The sequence below is a fragment of the Suillus subaureus genome (assembly GCF_016647635.1).
Source record: "Suillus subaureus strain MN1 chromosome Unknown BJ212scaffold_37, whole genome shotgun sequence".
NCBI lineage: Eukaryota > Fungi > Basidiomycota > Agaricomycetes > Boletales > Suillaceae > Suillus > Suillus subaureus.
The window spans coordinates 305,890-321,794 of NW_024538593.1; the positions used below are offsets into that span (position 1 = coordinate 305,890).

The following is a 15,905-nucleotide window of genomic DNA, read 5'->3' on the forward strand; positions in this document are numbered from 1 at the left end:
ACGGAGTATGACTTACGGCCATAAGAAGATTGTCTTTGCTGATTATCTTGTATTTGGGGGACTTACTTTCAGGACTAAAGTTTCATCCACCTTTGCCACAACCTAATGACCGCATCTCTCCCTCAATGTTACAAGTTGTCCTCACAATTCCACCAAAGATAACGCTCAAAATTTCCATGGAGGTCAACAAAGCTTTTCTGAAATACACCGAATGTCCACCCGATGTGATGAGAGGCTGGGATCTACCAGGGGCCGTGTTTTTCCCGCTCCCTCAATCGTCTCACGACACCTCTTCGAATTGTGGTTGGGAGAGAATTTATAACAACACTCCTTGTCGACCTCCCCACCCCAGATTTCAGCATGCCCTATAACGTCATTTTCCTCAGTTGTATGACATTGATTTTCGAAAGCATCCTTAATTTGCTGACGCGCAAGTGGGTCGTGGCAGAGATTCAAGAATAGTTGGGGTCAATGTAATCCCATCGTACTAATTTAGTGCTCTCGTGCAACCCGCTGTCCTTTTCTGAGTCACTCGATGTCTCGGCCCTTGCACACGCCTGTCGACGAAATTGATCCATATATATGTTCCGGCGGCATCTGTCCAAGTGCCTGCAGTTCTCGACTGGCCATAATATGTCCCACCACCAGGGTCATCCGCCGGAAGGGAGTATGGTCTGAGTCGCGCGACGGTTTGCCCGCGGTAATAATAATAGTTCATTCCGAAAATTACTGGGTTTGAGATTGGCTGAGCATCTTGTGTATATGATAGAGCCATAAGCGAGCGGATCGCGTTGCGTGCTCACAACGTCTTCATTTCCAACGTCCCCGCGAGCATGATTGTCACTGGCTTATCGTTGGGGACCCTTTCAATATTAGCGTGTTCGGTGGCTGCACTGCGCGCATTGCAACTCTTCTTGGATTTCCGTCGACTATTGGCAAGCATTCAGTGAGTTGATCAGCTTTATCGAATTACTTACACAAAACTAATTATACTGCACAGTCATCTTCCAGGATACAGAACAATTCTTGAATCCTCAACCGTACTCGGAAACCTATTTCCCCGGACCCCCTTGTTGACCTTAGGTCATGATCATTCTTGGCTGTCGAAGCATAGCCGTACGTCGAACATTTTTCATGCTGATTCATTTTCCCTAGTTAACGTAAATGTCGGAAGCCTTTGCGGAGAGGGGCCTCGATATAATTTCCACTGTAAGTTGCTTGTAACACTGTGGTGCATCAGAAGTCAATGGTTTCAGGCGGCATGCTGGCCGAAAGTAATGGGATCGCTGTTGATAGCAGACGCCAATGTGATTAAGGTATGTCCGCCTATGTCGGCCATGAAAGACTGATAAATTGATTATTTGTATCAAAGGACATTGTTTGGTCTCGCGGAGGACGCTTCCCGAAACCTCTTGGCAGGTACGCCATATTAAACTTCTTCGGCGAAAACATTGTTGCTTCCGAAGGCAACGAATGGAAGCGTTACCGCAAAATCGTCGCACCTGCGTTTTCAGAGGTTAGTAACTGATGTCCATGCCTACAATAGAGCTTCCTAACTTGTAACTTGAAGAGGAACAACAGATTGGTTTGGGATACAACGACACAGATAATGCTCGACCTTTTTGATATAATGTGGGCTGGACAAGAAGAAGTGGTTGTCAATCACTCCGTAGATTTGACTTTGCCGGTGAGAGCTCTTAATGCCACCTCCGCGCTTCATTGATTCCATTCGGATCACTAGATTGCCCTGTTCGTGATCGGGGCTGCAGGTGAGCATGATCGGCGTCATCAATAAGTAGCTGTCATATAGCGAATTCATTATAGGCTTCGGTCGTCCTATATCCTGGAAAGATGACGCTGTGGTCCCACTAGGACACCAGCTGACTTTCAAAGATGCCCTCCACACAGTGACACAGGAGCTCACCCTTAAATTGTTGGTACCGAGATGGGCCATGGGACTCACTAAACGTTTTAGGCGTGCAAGGCTTGCCTTCGATGAATTGCATGTCTGTACCATAATTATGGCTCACCACTTGACATGTTTAATGACCCTCTTTTGCAGCAATACCTTACAGAGATGATTCATGAACGACGGGGATCTCAGCACGAAGGAAATAATAACGACCTATTATCTAGTTTGTTGTCAGCAAATGACGATGATAATTTGTCAAAGGGTGAAGTAAAGCTAAGCAACAGCGAATTAATTGGTAAGCTACAATTTCAGACTCTATAACAGAACATGGCATGTTACATTGTCCAACAGGCAATATCTTCATATTTTTGGTCGCAGGACACGAGGTATTACATCCCTTTCACACTTTTGCCTCACGCTGACGACTCACAGACGACAGCCCATACATTGTCTTTTGCATTCGCACTATTGGCTTTACATCCCGATAAGCAAGAAGAAATGTACCAACACATCAAGCGCGTACTGCCTGATGGAAGAATTCCTGTATGGACCCCTGAATTACAGACAGCTATACAGCCAGGCTCATAATTATTTTGACAGACTTATGATGATATGCCGTCATTGGCCTACTCTTCTGCGTCAGTTTGCCTCTAAATCGACCAGGGTTATGGACTAACATCGTGACAGCGTGTTCAACGAAGCACTGCGGATGTTTCCCCCTGTATGTTGGTGGAGCAAATATCTCTGAGCGATTTTGTTAACTTCAGGTGTAGGCTTGCGGTGTGCCAAAGACAAGTGCCGAAGACACGACCTTCACCCTCACAGATGCGAACGGGACGCTGAAAACAGTTGTTGTGCCTAAGGGATTGGGTCTCACACTGGACGTGCCTGGGCTTCACTACAACCGTAAGATACTTGCCAGATGCAAAGAGATGCAATGACGACCTGGCGCATAATTGCAGCTAAGTACTGGGAAGATCCATTCGCGTTTAAACCCGAACGATTCTTGGGTGACTGGAACCGAGATGCATTCCTCGCCTTCAGTGGTGGTAAGTGTCTATACATCTTGCTAAGAACGAACTTGACGACGCTCATACCATAAAGGTTATAGAGGGTGTGTAGGAAGAAAGTAAGCATATTGTCATTATTCTTCGTCATCTATTTGAATTTGCTTAGGTTCTCGGAAACCGAGGGAGCAGCTGTTCTCACCATTTTAATTTCGCAATACACTATTTCGATCAAGGATGAGCCGCAATTTGCTGGCGAAACGTATGAGCAGCGCAAGGCGAGAGTACTTGACGCACAAAGTACACTTACTCTGGCGTACGTTGAACTTCTGCTCCTGTAAGATGAGATGTTGATGGCTGTTTAGACCAACCCGCCTTCCCCTGGTGTTCAGGAGGAGGACTTGAAGAGAAGACTTGGGAATGATAGTATACACCAATTTGGACATGCGTGCAAGTACAATATACATTTGGCTTGGCTTTGACTCTATAAGTATCTTGTGACTACATTAGATGTTCAGTTTGACATCTCCAAGATGATTCTCCCCGCTACTTTGCATTGTTTGAGTGCGTCATATGCCCTGTGAATCATGTCAGCCATGTGTCCTTACCACCACAAACTACTACTCACTCCTTGAGCTCGGAGAGACCCTTGCACTCACACCTCGCTAACACCCTACCTCTTGATGCAATCTCCAGAGCCTCGATGGCATGATGCCGCGGTCCAGTTCGGCTTTTTCTGGTCCGAACGCGAACTAGACACGAAAATTTGCAGTAGCAAGCACTAGAACGAGCACCAGAAAACATTGACGAAGTGCTAGTCTACACATTGAGTAGCTAGTCTACTAACATAGCTGCATACTCCTCTGCCTCTTTAACTACTAAACATGTCCATTCCGGTAGGCTCCCTTCATTAACGAGGCAACAGCACTGCCTGAAGTCGGTAAATAGTCGTGTGAATACGAGCCAGCGTCAGATACTGTAGCAAGTGTAGCTAATGAATAATGTCAGTTGAGAATGCAGTATCTCTTCAACTACGACGTAGTACGAGTAGGGCTAAGACACTCCTCATACAATGGCCATCTCCTTCCAATCCATGTCGCCAACTCTGTGTGATCTCTGAGTGCATTGCCAGTGTTCGGGTGGACGAGTACGCTTTGAAACGCGCAGCTGAGTTAACAAGCTAACGTGAAATACTATAAATATGACACTTACTCGCAAGGGCCCCGATGGACGACAAGCCAGGAAAAGAATGCTCCAGTCTGGTGGGGGTTAAATGTATTTACCTCAAACATGGCGGTAGGATGGGGGCCTTAAAAGAATAAGGGTGAGTATCACGTTGTGTTACATCGACGGGATAAGCGGATGCGCACCGACTGGTTTATCCCAGAGCCTATATATCCGCAACTACGTCGCGAGAAATGAATAATCAGCTATTGGATGATGCAGGAGAAAGAACTTACCTCTGGAAACTCCCTCCTTACACGCTCGTGTAGTTCTTTCGCATACTGCGCCTGAGCAGCGACAGCAGGCATGTAATAAACTAGCATCCGTGGTGAAATCGATGCAATATCAACGTGTGTGATAGGTTCACTCACCGTGGAAGTCAAAACCATTCTTAGACGGATTAAATTGCTTCGGGAATTCGTCGTAGGTAGCCGAGCGGGGACCAGGTGGGTTGTACAGAGATTTTCCGTCAGGATTGATAGTAGTTGGAAGAGGTTCTGCATCTTCATACCCTGTTAGAAGAGATGGCCACTGACTCATGTTTACTGTAGGACAGGGGGTGGCGGTTTCTGTGAGATCGGTTTGGCGTTACAAGGAAACGACGAGAGTAGAATCGACTCGGGGAGACCTTATAGGATTGGAGTAAACAGAGAAGTTCCGGTACGGACGGACAGATTCAGCTTTGGAGGTACGTACCTATGTCCTGGAGCATTAGTAAGGCTCTTCAAAAATATAATTTACATTTGTCACCAATTGCCCATGATCACTCAGCGCTCAGCAAGGAAGTTCGTTCTACTGCGGAATGTTAATAATAATAGGGCACTACACACTTGAGGCCCGCTATCAGCACTAGTACTTCCCGCTATCTCGGGCAGTAACTGTTGGGTGTTGATGCAAGAAGAACATGATCATGAGATAGAAAAACATAATGTCATTGAGAAGAGCGACATTGCTGTGTGTAGGAGGCGAACTTGAAGCAGTTGACAACATGAGAATCTGTTCGAAGACCTCAAACATGCGGCACTTGTATACATTGAAGATATATCGCAGATAGTCGGTTCCGAAGAGACTGATTCAGATCTGCACAGTGCTGGTTGATCAGTCGACCTGATACACCAGGATATATCTCACATGATGTAATCCCAGAGTATAACCGCAGATGGCAAATTGAAGAAATTGAACTTGTTACGTAACTTGGCAAGTATTAGAGGGTGGAGAACCTGAGAGTGATTGGAGAGAAGCTTCGTGTGTACGGACGTTGGCGCGAGCGTTGCTACGTCCCAGAGCTGCTCTTACGACTCGCCTCCTCACAGTTGAATGTTGAATGTTGAATATTGAAGTGAAAACTCTCCAGCTTGCACTTGCGAGCTGTTTCCCCGCTCACATGGTCGGACATACCGATCCATATGCGCTGCCAAATCTGTGGGGACGAATTTATCGCTGAACAAGCTACTGGCTCAAGTATGTGTAGCACCGAAAGATGATAAATACGAAGCAGTGCAAAGGCCGTGAGAAGGGCGGATTCGGAATCATTAATCAAGCTCAAATTCGGGGAAAGGTGTGCCACGGGCCACGACCATAATGTATCCAAGTCTAAACTGTGCTGTCAGGTTTCAACGACCTCGCACAGAAACTATTCGCGCAGCAGCAATTATTTTTCATCCATCATCCATCATATACATATCTATGACACCGTCAGTGCTTGACTTTGTTTTCAACCAGGAAGATATTCAACGAAGCTGAGCACAAGTCTAGTGCTGCACTAGACTTCAGCTGGAATAATGCCCTCGACGACAAGTTCACAACGCTTGTCATGTCGCGTCGCATGCTCATTAATGTGTATACCCTTTGGATGCACGATCATGATGACGCTCCACCTCTCTGCCGATCCCACGCCCGACTAAACACTAAACACGGATCTGGACAGTATCGAATGACTACCACAATAAAGCATAAACCAAAGTAGCTATCATTTGCACTGCAATCGAACAAGGTGCGGTTGATTCATCCGGTTTCGATGCGAGCCTCCCCCCAGCTACACCACCCCATGTTCTCTGTAGACCTTCGACCTTGAATCGTCTCAGAAATCTAACAGGAAGCGAAAGATGGTTGTGGATGCACACTCGCAGGGCGAACATAGAAGCTTACAAAACGACAGAAGAAAGCAGAGTTGAGGGCGCTGACCCACCAACAACTAAACACGGTAACAAGAAAGAGATAGGCAGCACACACACCCACGGCGTTCCCGAGTCATAGTTTTGAGACTGCGCACCCTCTACCGCAGTAATCCTTGAATCCTATCAGCGGTTTGTGCCTCCTCGCGCATATTCTTCTGTGCAAAGTGGGTATAAGTATTCGCTTTCGGCAGTCTCTCGTTAGAGCTTTGGGCTTGGGTACTAGTTTTGGAGGTGGTGAGTTTATGGAGGTCTGCTAGCAAACATTCTGGTTTGACGTCGCTCTCGAACATGATGAGACTCTGTTCATGTAAAGTTGAACAAGGCGCCGTAGTTTGGTCGTCAAATCTTTGGCGTTGTAATGAGAGCGGACAATCTCGTCGTCGCTTGAGCCATGAATTACTGTAGTAGAAAGCTACCCACTCCCATTCTCAGTAGTCATCGTCAACATAGAAATTGGAGAGTCTGCACCACAAACTGGCCATGGCCACAACGTCTCACCATTGTTGACATACTCTAGCCAACAGCACGAGAATACGGCTTTGATCTGCGGCTCAAATGATCGTCTAGGAGATGGTAGTAAAAAAGTTAGAGGTTCGGATAAGATTTCAGTTGGCAAGTGCGAGACAGTCGGTGCAAGTCCCTTCGACTCAATAATTTCGTCCTTCTTTTCCACGAGCCGCTGGCTGAGATGTTCCCTATCCATGACGGTATCCGCGAGGTCCAATATCTCGTAGAAGATCATCGGTTCATGACAAAGTGGTCAAGATTTGGCAACCTGCAATAAGTGACTCACGGGGTGTCAAGGTCTGGAATCTGGACATTGTCAATAAGGCATCATATCATGTCTGAATAGACAGCGAATAGACAAATCGGTGACCACTTGTGAATGCATCAGCTAAGACGGAAGACAAGCCGTGATATATCTCTGGTATATTACATGAATGAATAATACCAAGTTTCTGTAAGACTGATGACAAAAAGGAAAGAGGATCTTCGTACCAGAGGACGCTCCGAATCCAAGTATGTCTTCAACTCGAACAAGTAGAGTCATACAAGACATCCCTCATACAACGGCCAACTCCTTCCAATCCACGTTGTCAACTCTGTGTGATCTCTGAGTGCGTCGCCAGTGTTCGGGTGGACGAGGACGCTGAAACGTGTACGTTAATAAGCTAACGTGAAACACTATAAATATGACGTACTCGCAAGGGCCCCGATGGACAACAAGCCAAGAAAAGAATGCTCCGGTCTGGTGGGGATTGAATGTATCTACCTGGAACGTGGTGGTAGGGTGGGGACCTTTGAAAATAAGGGTGAGTATCACGCTGTGCTGAATCGATGGGACAATCGGATGCGCACCGGCTGGTCCATCCCAGAACTCATGTATACGTAACTACGTCACAAGGAATAAATAATCGGCTACTGGATGATGCAAGAGAAAGAGCTTACCTCTGGAAACTCCCTCCTTACACGCTCGTGCAGTTCTTTCGCATACTGCGCCTGAGCAGCGACGGCGGGCATGTGATAAACTAGCATCCATGGTCAAATCGAAACGGCAATAGCATGTAATAGACTCACTTACTGTGGAAGTCGAAGCCATTCTTAGATGGATCAAATTGCTTCGGAAATTCGTCGTAGGCAGCCGAGCGGAGACCAGGTGGGTTGTAAAGAGATTTTCCATCGGGATTGAAGGTGGTTGGAAGAGGATCTGCACCTTCATACCCTACTAGAAGAGATGGCCACTGACTCATGTTTACTGTAAGGTGGGGCTTTTGGTGTCGTTACGAGGACGATAACGACAACTTGAAGGATAGTCGACTCGAAAAGACCTTATATTGGAGTAAATGATTGGAGTATGGAGTCTGTGTAATGATTAGTTTAGTGGGGCATAACAATTTATATTGCTGATCAAGTCAGCTGCTGCAAGGGGTGGTGAGTATCATCGTCATCAAAGCATAGGCACTATTTCCTTTCCATCACATCACCAAAAGGGTAACATCGTCATGCGAAGTAAACCTGCGAACTGCAAAACAAACAGTCCAGTCACTGGCGGTCACGACGTGACGACGTGACCGTCTGAACTCAGCCCGATCCATCGAGTGTCCAGCCATCCTCCAGCTCTCCATTGACCTGCCAAATGCTCTCGCCATCAACCACTGACCCACTCTGACCCACTGAAAGAATGACATGGGAAAAGGCAAGAACGAAACAGGGACCAGAGAAAGACGAAACACGGCCTGATGGCACGCGCTCTGTGGCATCTCCTGTGAAGCAGCGACGCTGTCAATGCCAACGCTAACGAAAATAATGAGACTTACACATGGCATCTCGCAGGTCCAGGCTCCCTAACTGAGAGGTTGGGAGACGAGGATTAGGATATGGGTGGGGCATAAGGGTGTGAATGGGAGAATGTCAAGGCTGCTGAGAGTGGGAGAGAAACAGTGGGTGAGGGAATCAAACTGTGTGCTTCCCCAGCCCATTAAATATCCCCTGGCCTGTTTGCAACACAGATGCACCTTTGCTGCCCAATATGGAATTGTTGGTACTGCCTTGAGCAGGTGGTATGTGAGTTGTGAGGGCCTTTGATCATGGTGTTGGCTGTAACACTTATGGCTGTGTAGTTTCACATCCCACCGGAGATCTTCTATGGCATGGACATGGTGATCACTTGCAGATATCGAGGTGTGACTGGTGGCAAGCCATATGGACTAGACTGTTTTTTTCTGCAAAGGAAGCCACTGGTGAGCAAGCATATTCCTCAGCTAAAGTCGATGGTTTCATGCTTGTCTGACACCATTGACTAGAAAAAAAACGGTCCCAATGAGCACTTAGATGGTACTTTTGTGCACCTAGACAGTCCAGTGTTCACTTCATGACTTAGGTATCTTGTTCTGTTGTCCCATACAACAAAGTTTGCTGCTGATTACATCACTATTACATAGGGGCCTGGTCAATATAAGGCTCAGTCTTGTCTGTCCTTACCCACCACCACCATCCCACATGCCACTTGACCGTGAAACATATCCTGGGCTTTACAATGCCCTTGCAACACCAGACACAGTGCTTGAGCTGGATGATGTTGCTGATGATGTTGCTGCAGAGCAGGAAACTCTCACAGTCTGAGTTGCCTGAAGTTGCAGCTGATAACAGCACCAGTGTTACAGATGGGCTCTTGTCCCTTCAAGAGACTCTAAAACACATGTCAAAAGGAATCTCAGATAGCACTGAGTCTGAGTATAAAAGGTGTGCAGTCTGTTCTCATTGATCTATGCAGCCCCTTCACTGAAAATTGCAGATGAATCTTGAACTGCGACACCTTCCTGAGGGAGCATGGCCTCCTTCAGGATGGTGAGTCCCTGTTTTCTCATTCACCCTGCTGAGAAGCAGCTTACCTCATTGTGGCGTGGATCATGGATGCATAAGTCCTACACCTCCCACTTCTTTTTTTGCTTTTCACATGCTCTCAGTACCAGATGTGACTCCATGAAACTTGATGGGATGAATAAGCCATCCACCTGATGAGAGAGGATCATATGGCCATGCCCAGAAGATGCGGGCAGCAATGACATATGCGTTTGGGCATCTGCAGGGTCTAGGCAATCTGCATGTGCATGAATCAGAGTTGTGTAGCAGCCAGATGTTAGGTAACCCCTCAGTGTCAGTTGAGGTGTCTAGTTACATGTGCAGCTTGTGGTGCCGCAAGGTAAGATTACTCACTAATGCTAAGAATGTACTTGACATGTCTGCTTGCTACTCAACAGGTTCAGGCAGGCAAGGTTGCAATCAGTGCTCGTGCTATCATGTCTGTCAGTACTTTCCCTCTGTATAGCTACTCCACTGATTATTGCTGGCCCACAGCATATTCTGAAAAGAATGTATCACTTTAACCATTGCCCTGATAACTGGGCTATCCTTGATTACCTGGCCTGGAGGACGTAGTGATGGCTCTAGTGAGTCATCGCAGTGGGCTGGTGGACACATCAGGCGTTGCTTGCATGCTGCTTACACAATAGCATTTCTTTGTATGTTATGCTCTGATGAAGTCCTGAAAATACAGCTTCATGACCTTCATTTCTTTTCTAATGGTCTTATTCTGATGCTTCCATTCAGGAAAACACACCAAAATGGTGGTGCGGAATAGTTTCTTGGCCTGGATTCAACACACTAACAACAATTCAGATATCAAACCTTTTTGGCTGTGGATCATGCCCACAGAAGAGCACCTATGTGCCATTCAAGCTATTGCTGAGTGGATCGCAGCCTCTAAAATTCTGACTGGTTATTTATTCTGAAAGTTTGCTTTGGGTGATTGAATTGCAGAAGCCAACCAGCCTTTGGTAAGCCCCTTTCTGGATGGAATACATCATGAATCTCATCAAATCACACGATTTAGACATCCGAACAATTTTTAGAGTTGTTCTGCAACAATCTCCTGGATATTGGGGTGGATCCCTCATCATATGGTACACATTCATTTCAGCATGGGGGCTGCCAGTATCTGCACATTGAACGCTGGTGGCTGCTGCATCACATATGTGAATGGGGAGGCTGGAGCCTCAAGTTTACTAACTTAATGATTGTCAAATATCTCATCTCACACAACAATGATGCCACAGAGCCTCATGAGCATTTTTTCAACCCTGACTGCAGCCCATCTGTCAAGTGCCCACATTGTGGAAGGTCATGCCCATGTGCTTGATACTGTTACCTTGTACTACCTTACATCAATTTAATGATGACCATGCTTTGATTATGCAATATAGTGTGAAAGTTTTAAGTGCTAGCCTAACCTTTGACTTATCAAGGCATCACCCATGGCACATTCCAAGACATGACTGAGCATCATTTACAAAAACTCAAATGAGTACCAGATTGATTCAACATGGGTTGCAGTTTGGGAACTATGGGACAAAGCAAGGGGAAAAGTACAAGTATACCTACTGGAGTTTCTTTAACTGCCAATAGTGGCAGACAATTGCTGACTTGTTTCTCATAACATGAACCTCATCTCCCTTGTGATATGAGAATAGTGAGTCAAATGCATCCCCAAACTCTTTGCGGACCCGTGTAACCATGTCGTCATTGCTGATATTGCACTGTCTGTGAAGTTCGTCGACAATCCTTGTGAACTTCATTGCATGGCCATTGACTGAAGATTCCTTCCAGAAGTCTTCTGGTGTGCTTTGACAGTATCAAGAGACAATATCCTGCAAGAGTGAGTGAGTTGACTATACTAGCAAATGCATTCACTTACCCTCCAACCCATCCATTGACTTTTAGTTCCCTGCCACTGGCCATATTTGCCATAACGGTAAACATATGGCCAGTATACTATTGGAATAGGGTGTCCTTTAATCATTAGCACTGATTCTTTCCCCCAGTAAGGACTGGTATCATCCCACATGGCATTGAGATGTGGGATATCCTGCTTGAATGTGACGGCAACAGGATCTGGCATGTCGCTAACCACAAAGCTTACTTCAGTCCCATCTCCTAGCTTGAGGTGACGTGTTTCATCCACTGCATGGGCTATGGACTCACTATCAGAGGAAGGTGCCATGAGACTCTTGGAATCCAAATCAATATTACAGCTGTCAGCTGTATTTGTTGCATCTAGTCGGGCAATTATCCCAGCACTAACTTTTTGTGCGATCTGAAAAACCATGGTTCAGATGGTGACAAATGACTGAGTGAGTGCCCACCTCTGATGTGATGGAGGAAATTGTGCTCTTGGTCTGCCATTGAGGTAGGAATACCCCACTTCTCCTAGGCCTAGCTGACATTGGCTCACTGGTGGTTACCTCAGACTCAGGCCTGTACAGGTGCTTTGTGATGATGGTGTGTGCCTGCCAGTGACCATTATTGTAAGTATGATCAAGTCATTAACTCATGGCATTGATGACTTACCCATGGAAGGATCTCATCAATCTCTTGTGGAGTGCATAAATCCTTCGAATGCTCGACTGCATTGCGTTCATCATGGACTGCACTGGCATCCCTATCCCCATGGAGTTTTGCAAGATGCTGCACCGATAGTTTCAGATGGCTTGATTTTTTCTTACCCCCTCCAGTGACAGTGTGACTGCCCTTGTGTGGCCAATGCATGCCTGGACAAAGCCTTGTAGTAATTTATGCGATAGTCAGGTTCCCTCAGCAAATGAATATATATTTTATCAGACTCACCTGTCCCACTGGCCTTGGTCCTTACTGAATTCCTCCAGCTGAGATTGGAGGAGGCTTTTATTGGCACAGACCTTGAGACTGAACATGTGGCAGTAGTGTTTGAGAGTCTTCACCGTCATGCTCAAACTAGTATTACCATGTTGAGTTTGAACCTCCAAAGTAAGAAAACCAACTTACATGGACAATAATTCTACTTGTGGTTGCCCACTACTAGTGTCAAAGCCTACAGGAAAGGGCAAGGTTGTGGTCTCCATCATGAAATGATGGCGTAAGACAAACAGTGTCTGAAAAATTTCGTGAGTTCAAATGCTATCATTGAATTAATGAATTACATACATGATGAGCAAATAGTGGATAGGGGCCTCTATCCATCCTTAAGCTTGCCTGTCATGGGAATCAATGATCTCTGGACAGTATATACATTCACCTTGCTACTGGTTTTTTGTATTCTGAGAGCTATTTTTATTCAGGCTGTTGCTCCAGCTGGAGACAAGCACTCACTGCTTGAATATGCCACTTCCTGGATTGTTGCTCAGAAACAAGATCCTTCATCAATTGAAGGGCCCGAAAACAACAGGCTTCGGCTGGGTGTTGATGGAAAGTGAGCATTCTCAATGATTGAGTCTTCAAAGTCCAAACTCACATAATATGATGCAAGTCTTTGGATGGCTGAGAGCCAACATATCCCTTACCGAGGTCATGCTCAAGCCGGAGCAAATGCTGAGTTAAAGTCACTGTTTTGAAAATTAGCTCATCTGTACTGCATTCCAAGTGAGGTCATTGTCATCTTTGATGGACCAGCCAAGCCCACTATCAAGAGAGGCACGCACATCATGAAAACTCCGCCATGGTTGACAGAACCATTCAAGCACTTTGCACAGACATTGGGATTTGCCGTCCATGATGTGAGTCATTCTCAAAGCTGCTTTAGATAATTATCTACTGTTACTACTAATCTTTCAAGGCTGCTGGTGAGGCTGAGGCAGAACTTGCTGCACTTAGTTGCAGTGGTGTTATCGATGCGGTCATCACTGAGGATAGTGATGCACTGGTATTTGGGGCTTCACATGTCTTCAGGAGGTAATTCTAACACCATCACTATTCTCAAACATCTTATGCAGTGCTACAGTGATCCAAGTTGCTCTGACAACATTATTATCTACTCTGCTGACAATATTCAGCAACATGGAGAGGTAATGCTCTCTAATGGCGGCCTTCTGCTTATGGCTCTGTTGTGTGGTGGTGACTACCATGTAAGTTTAGAACCTGCTCGATTATTTGCAGTTGATTTTAGCATACCTTACTCCCAGGATGGACTTCCAGGCTGTGGGTGGAGAATGGCACGTGGATTGGCACAATATGGTATTGGTGACTGATCTCCTTCAAGAGGCTCAGGCCCATTCACTCACATCAAACCATGAAGGACTGAAGGACTATATCTGTGGCTGGTCCTGTCACCTGCAAGAAATCCTTGTCAAGGATCCACTTGGCCACATTGGCTGGCATCACCCCAGGTTTTTGAACAATGTTCCTGACAATTTTCCTGATGTATCAGTTGTACTGGCATATGTCAAACCCCCGACCTCTGCACAGCCAGTCAGTCATGATTTCATCCACTCAAAGGTCTTGGACTTAGAGAATCTCGCATACCTGTGTGAGTTCCACTTTTGCTGGTCAAAATACACACTCCCAGGCCCAGTAAGAGATGCAGAGAGTATGGGGACTATGTGGAAGTTGCAGGACTACATTTGGCCTGGAATCTGTATCCATGTGCTTCTAGAGGTGAGCTGGCCAGTGCGTATTTACTGTCACACTACCCCATTCTGATATTATGCTAGACTGAGCCAGAGTCCATCATCCAAATCCACTCTGAACAAGACGCACCATCCTCGCATGCCTTAAAACAGTACTGGGTCAAGGTCAAGTCACGCACACTCATCACTGCTGCAAAGAAAGGTGTGATGCAAGTCCAGCACATGGCAGAGTGGACACCCGCTGAGTCTGCCACCATTATCAACTCACAGTCTGACATGTTGGTGGATTTGGCAAGCCAGGTTTGGGTGCCTGTACCATTGGTGGAAGATTATCTTCCAGCACTCATTCATGCATTCAGAAGCAGAGGTGGCAAGAGGTGGCGACTGGGTGCATCCACTGCAGTGGCATCCTGTGATCATCAGGGCATGGAGGTAATAGAACTAACTGATTCTGATGGAGACACTGCCAAACAGCAAGCGTCACATAACACAAAGAGGAAGAGACATACTTTTGATGCTTATGCCTTGGAGGTACTGGAACTTACTGATTCAGACTAAATAGATGCACAGAGCCCATGTCATTTTTCATATAGTACTTGTATCTGCATATATGATAGTGTTAGCGTCTCTTATTGTCTCCCTACTCAGCACTAAGCTGTGTGAGTGTGCTCACTTGGGCTGGTATCTGTCTGCAGGATTCCAGGTAAGTAAGTGCCGAATAAAGCAAGAAACACTGATACACCATGGAGGTGGACTCACCATCTCCAGAAAGCTGGCATTGCACTCACTGCAGTGCTCAATGTCACTAGCTTCAGGGCACCAGAAGGAGTCGCTGTCACTGTCTTTTGGACAGACAGAGGAAGCACAGCTCTTGGCCCCATTAGTAGTAGCAGGTGGCAGCAGCACTGAACTCATGGCAGCAGGCTCACTTCAATGATCACCGAAGCTGATACTGGCCACATCTGACATCTGCAGTTCATTCCCAGGTAAGAAAACACTAAAAACTCAAATACTAAATACTCACCATATCCATTGGCCAACAGCTGACAGTGCACTCACTGTAGTGTTCCCAGCTGTGATTGCACACTGTGCATGCTGGGGGGATATCAGGAATGCCCTGATTTCTGCACTCTTCACTATGCCTGTGCTCTTCTAGTGGGATGACAACAAAGCATGGCATCCAGCTGTAGAAGCTGTGGACTGGAATGGCAGGCCACCACCAGTAGTATGTTATGCTGAGCCCAACAAGGACAAGGATGACCACAACAATTGCTATTGCAATCGTTGTGGTCGTTGTGGTCTCTTGGAGGCTGTCACTGCCAACAGAGGAGGCAGAAGCAACGGCTCGAACGGCCTGGACGACGGGGGTGAGCTACAACGAGAAAGAGAGTCAGCGAAGGGAACGGCAATCGCAAAGGGAAATCGCAAGGGAATCCGTGCGCCAAAAAAGGGAAGGGACGTGACCAACGTAAGCGACGCCGAGCCCCCGATGGAACGTTCAAGAAACCGATCCACGGCATTTGCCGAACGTCACGCCCGCCAGCGGACGGTTTTGTTTTTGTGAGTAGAGTTCATCACGCCCAGCACGGACTTACCCAAGCGAGGGGCGTGGCTATTTTAACGCGGCGTGACGCGGGGGTGACGCGCT

At 46.6% G+C, this 15,905-nt stretch overlaps 7 protein-coding genes across 7 annotated transcripts; 3 read left to right on the forward strand and 4 right to left on the reverse strand.

Moving 5' to 3' along the window:
* Positions 1-371: 371 nt before the first annotated feature.
* Positions 372-3,325, forward strand: BJ212DRAFT_1436323 (cytochrome P450; the record flags this gene model as incomplete). The annotated part of the gene is made up of 18 exons (XM_041337727.1): positions 372-946; positions 1,001-1,116; positions 1,175-1,209; positions 1,257-1,316; positions 1,373-1,516; positions 1,571-1,687; positions 1,742-1,769; positions 1,825-2,006; positions 2,063-2,207; positions 2,264-2,298; positions 2,345-2,455; positions 2,513-2,550; positions 2,600-2,633; positions 2,686-2,818; positions 2,875-2,961; positions 3,017-3,041; positions 3,089-3,235; positions 3,285-3,325. The coding sequence occupies exons 1-18, from the start codon at positions 834-836 to the stop codon at positions 3,322-3,324; spliced, it is 1,590 nt and encodes a 529-aa protein (XP_041188784.1). The 5' UTR covers positions 372-833.
* BJ212DRAFT_1382637 (uncharacterized protein) lies at positions 3,288-4,163 on the reverse strand. The gene is made up of 3 exons (XM_041336708.1): positions 4,132-4,163; positions 3,548-4,071; positions 3,288-3,497 (listed from the first exon to the last, which is right to left on the reverse strand). Exons 2-3 carry the CDS (start codon positions 3,721-3,723, stop codon positions 3,434-3,436), a joined length of 240 nt encoding a protein of 79 aa, XP_041188785.1. The 5' UTR covers positions 3,724-4,071; positions 4,132-4,163; the 3' UTR covers positions 3,288-3,433.
* On the reverse strand, positions 3,694-4,810 carry BJ212DRAFT_645484 (DOPA-like domain-containing protein). The gene is made up of 5 exons (XM_041343735.1): positions 4,515-4,810; positions 4,380-4,459; positions 4,290-4,323; positions 4,132-4,228; positions 3,694-4,071 (listed from the first exon to the last, which is right to left on the reverse strand). The coding sequence occupies exons 1-5, from the start codon at positions 4,681-4,683 to the stop codon at positions 3,951-3,953; spliced, it is 501 nt and encodes a 166-aa protein (XP_041188786.1). The 5' UTR covers positions 4,684-4,810; the 3' UTR covers positions 3,694-3,950.
* A 2,367-nt stretch (positions 4,811-7,177) lies between these two features.
* Positions 7,178-8,356, reverse strand: BJ212DRAFT_645530 (DOPA-like domain-containing protein). Its single transcript, XM_041343736.1, has 6 exons — positions 7,903-8,356; positions 7,770-7,849; positions 7,680-7,713; positions 7,523-7,619; positions 7,320-7,470; positions 7,178-7,245 (listed from the first exon to the last, which is right to left on the reverse strand). Exons 1-5 carry the CDS (start codon positions 8,069-8,071, stop codon positions 7,368-7,370), a joined length of 483 nt encoding a protein of 160 aa, XP_041188787.1. The 5' UTR covers positions 8,072-8,356; the 3' UTR covers positions 7,178-7,245; positions 7,320-7,367.
* Positions 8,357-9,870: 1,514 nt separating this feature from the next.
* Positions 9,871-11,019, forward strand: BJ212DRAFT_1448986 (uncharacterized protein; the record flags this gene model as incomplete). Its single annotated transcript, XM_041338622.1, has 6 exons — positions 9,871-10,050; positions 10,179-10,255; positions 10,305-10,450; positions 10,500-10,598; positions 10,641-10,657; positions 10,714-11,019. The coding sequence occupies 6 exons, from the start codon at positions 9,871-9,873 to the stop codon at positions 11,017-11,019; spliced, it is 825 nt and encodes a 274-aa protein (XP_041188788.1).
* Positions 11,020-11,269: 250 nt separating this feature from the next.
* Positions 11,270-11,724, reverse strand: BJ212DRAFT_1255390 (uncharacterized protein; the record flags this gene model as incomplete). The annotated part of the gene is made up of 2 exons (XM_041329760.1): positions 11,270-11,501; positions 11,555-11,724. Coding segments are annotated over 2 exons (402 nt in total), but the record flags the coding sequence as incomplete, so codon positions are not given.
* Positions 11,725-13,246: 1,522 nt separating this feature from the next.
* On the forward strand, positions 13,247-14,330 carry BJ212DRAFT_1280425 (PIN domain-like protein; the record flags this gene model as incomplete). Its single annotated transcript, XM_041331554.1, has 4 exons — positions 13,247-13,408; positions 13,468-13,583; positions 13,642-13,756; positions 13,827-14,330. Coding segments are annotated over 4 exons (897 nt in total), but the record flags the coding sequence as incomplete, so codon positions are not given.
* Positions 14,331-15,905: the final 1,575 nt, after the last annotated feature.

Excerpts from the sequence above, each read along its gene's own strand:
- BJ212DRAFT_645484 (XM_041343735.1), bottom strand. The coding sequence starts at position 4,683 with ATGAGTCAGTGGCCATCTCTTCTAACAGGGTATGAAGATGCAGAACCT. Across the intron at positions 4,324-4,379 it reads TAAGGAGGGAGTTTCCAGAG|TTGCGGATATATAGGCTCTG; the intron begins GTAAGTTCTTTC and ends CTCGCGACGTAG. Across the intron at positions 4,072-4,131 it reads GTCCATCGGGGCCCTTGCGA|CGTACTCGTCCACCCGAACA; the intron begins GTAAGTGTCATA and ends CGCGTTTCAAAG.
- BJ212DRAFT_1382637 (XM_041336708.1), bottom strand. The coding sequence starts at position 3,723 with ATGTTTTCTGGTGCTCGTTCTAGTGCTTGCTACTGCAAATTTTCGTGT. Across the intron at positions 3,498-3,547 it reads GGTCTCTCCGAGCTCAAGGA|GGCATATGACGCACTCAAAC; the intron begins GTGAGTAGTAGT and ends CATGATTCACAG.
- BJ212DRAFT_645530 (XM_041343736.1), bottom strand. The coding sequence starts at position 8,071 with ATGAGTCAGTGGCCATCTCTTCTAGTAGGGTATGAAGGTGCAGATCCT. Across the intron at positions 7,620-7,679 it reads GTTCTGGGATGGACCAGCCG|GTCCCCACCCTACCACCACG; the intron begins GTGCGCATCCGA and ends TTATTTTCAAAG. Across the intron at positions 7,471-7,522 it reads GTCCATCGGGGCCCTTGCGA|CGTCCTCGTCCACCCGAACA; the intron begins GTACGTCATATT and ends TACACGTTTCAG.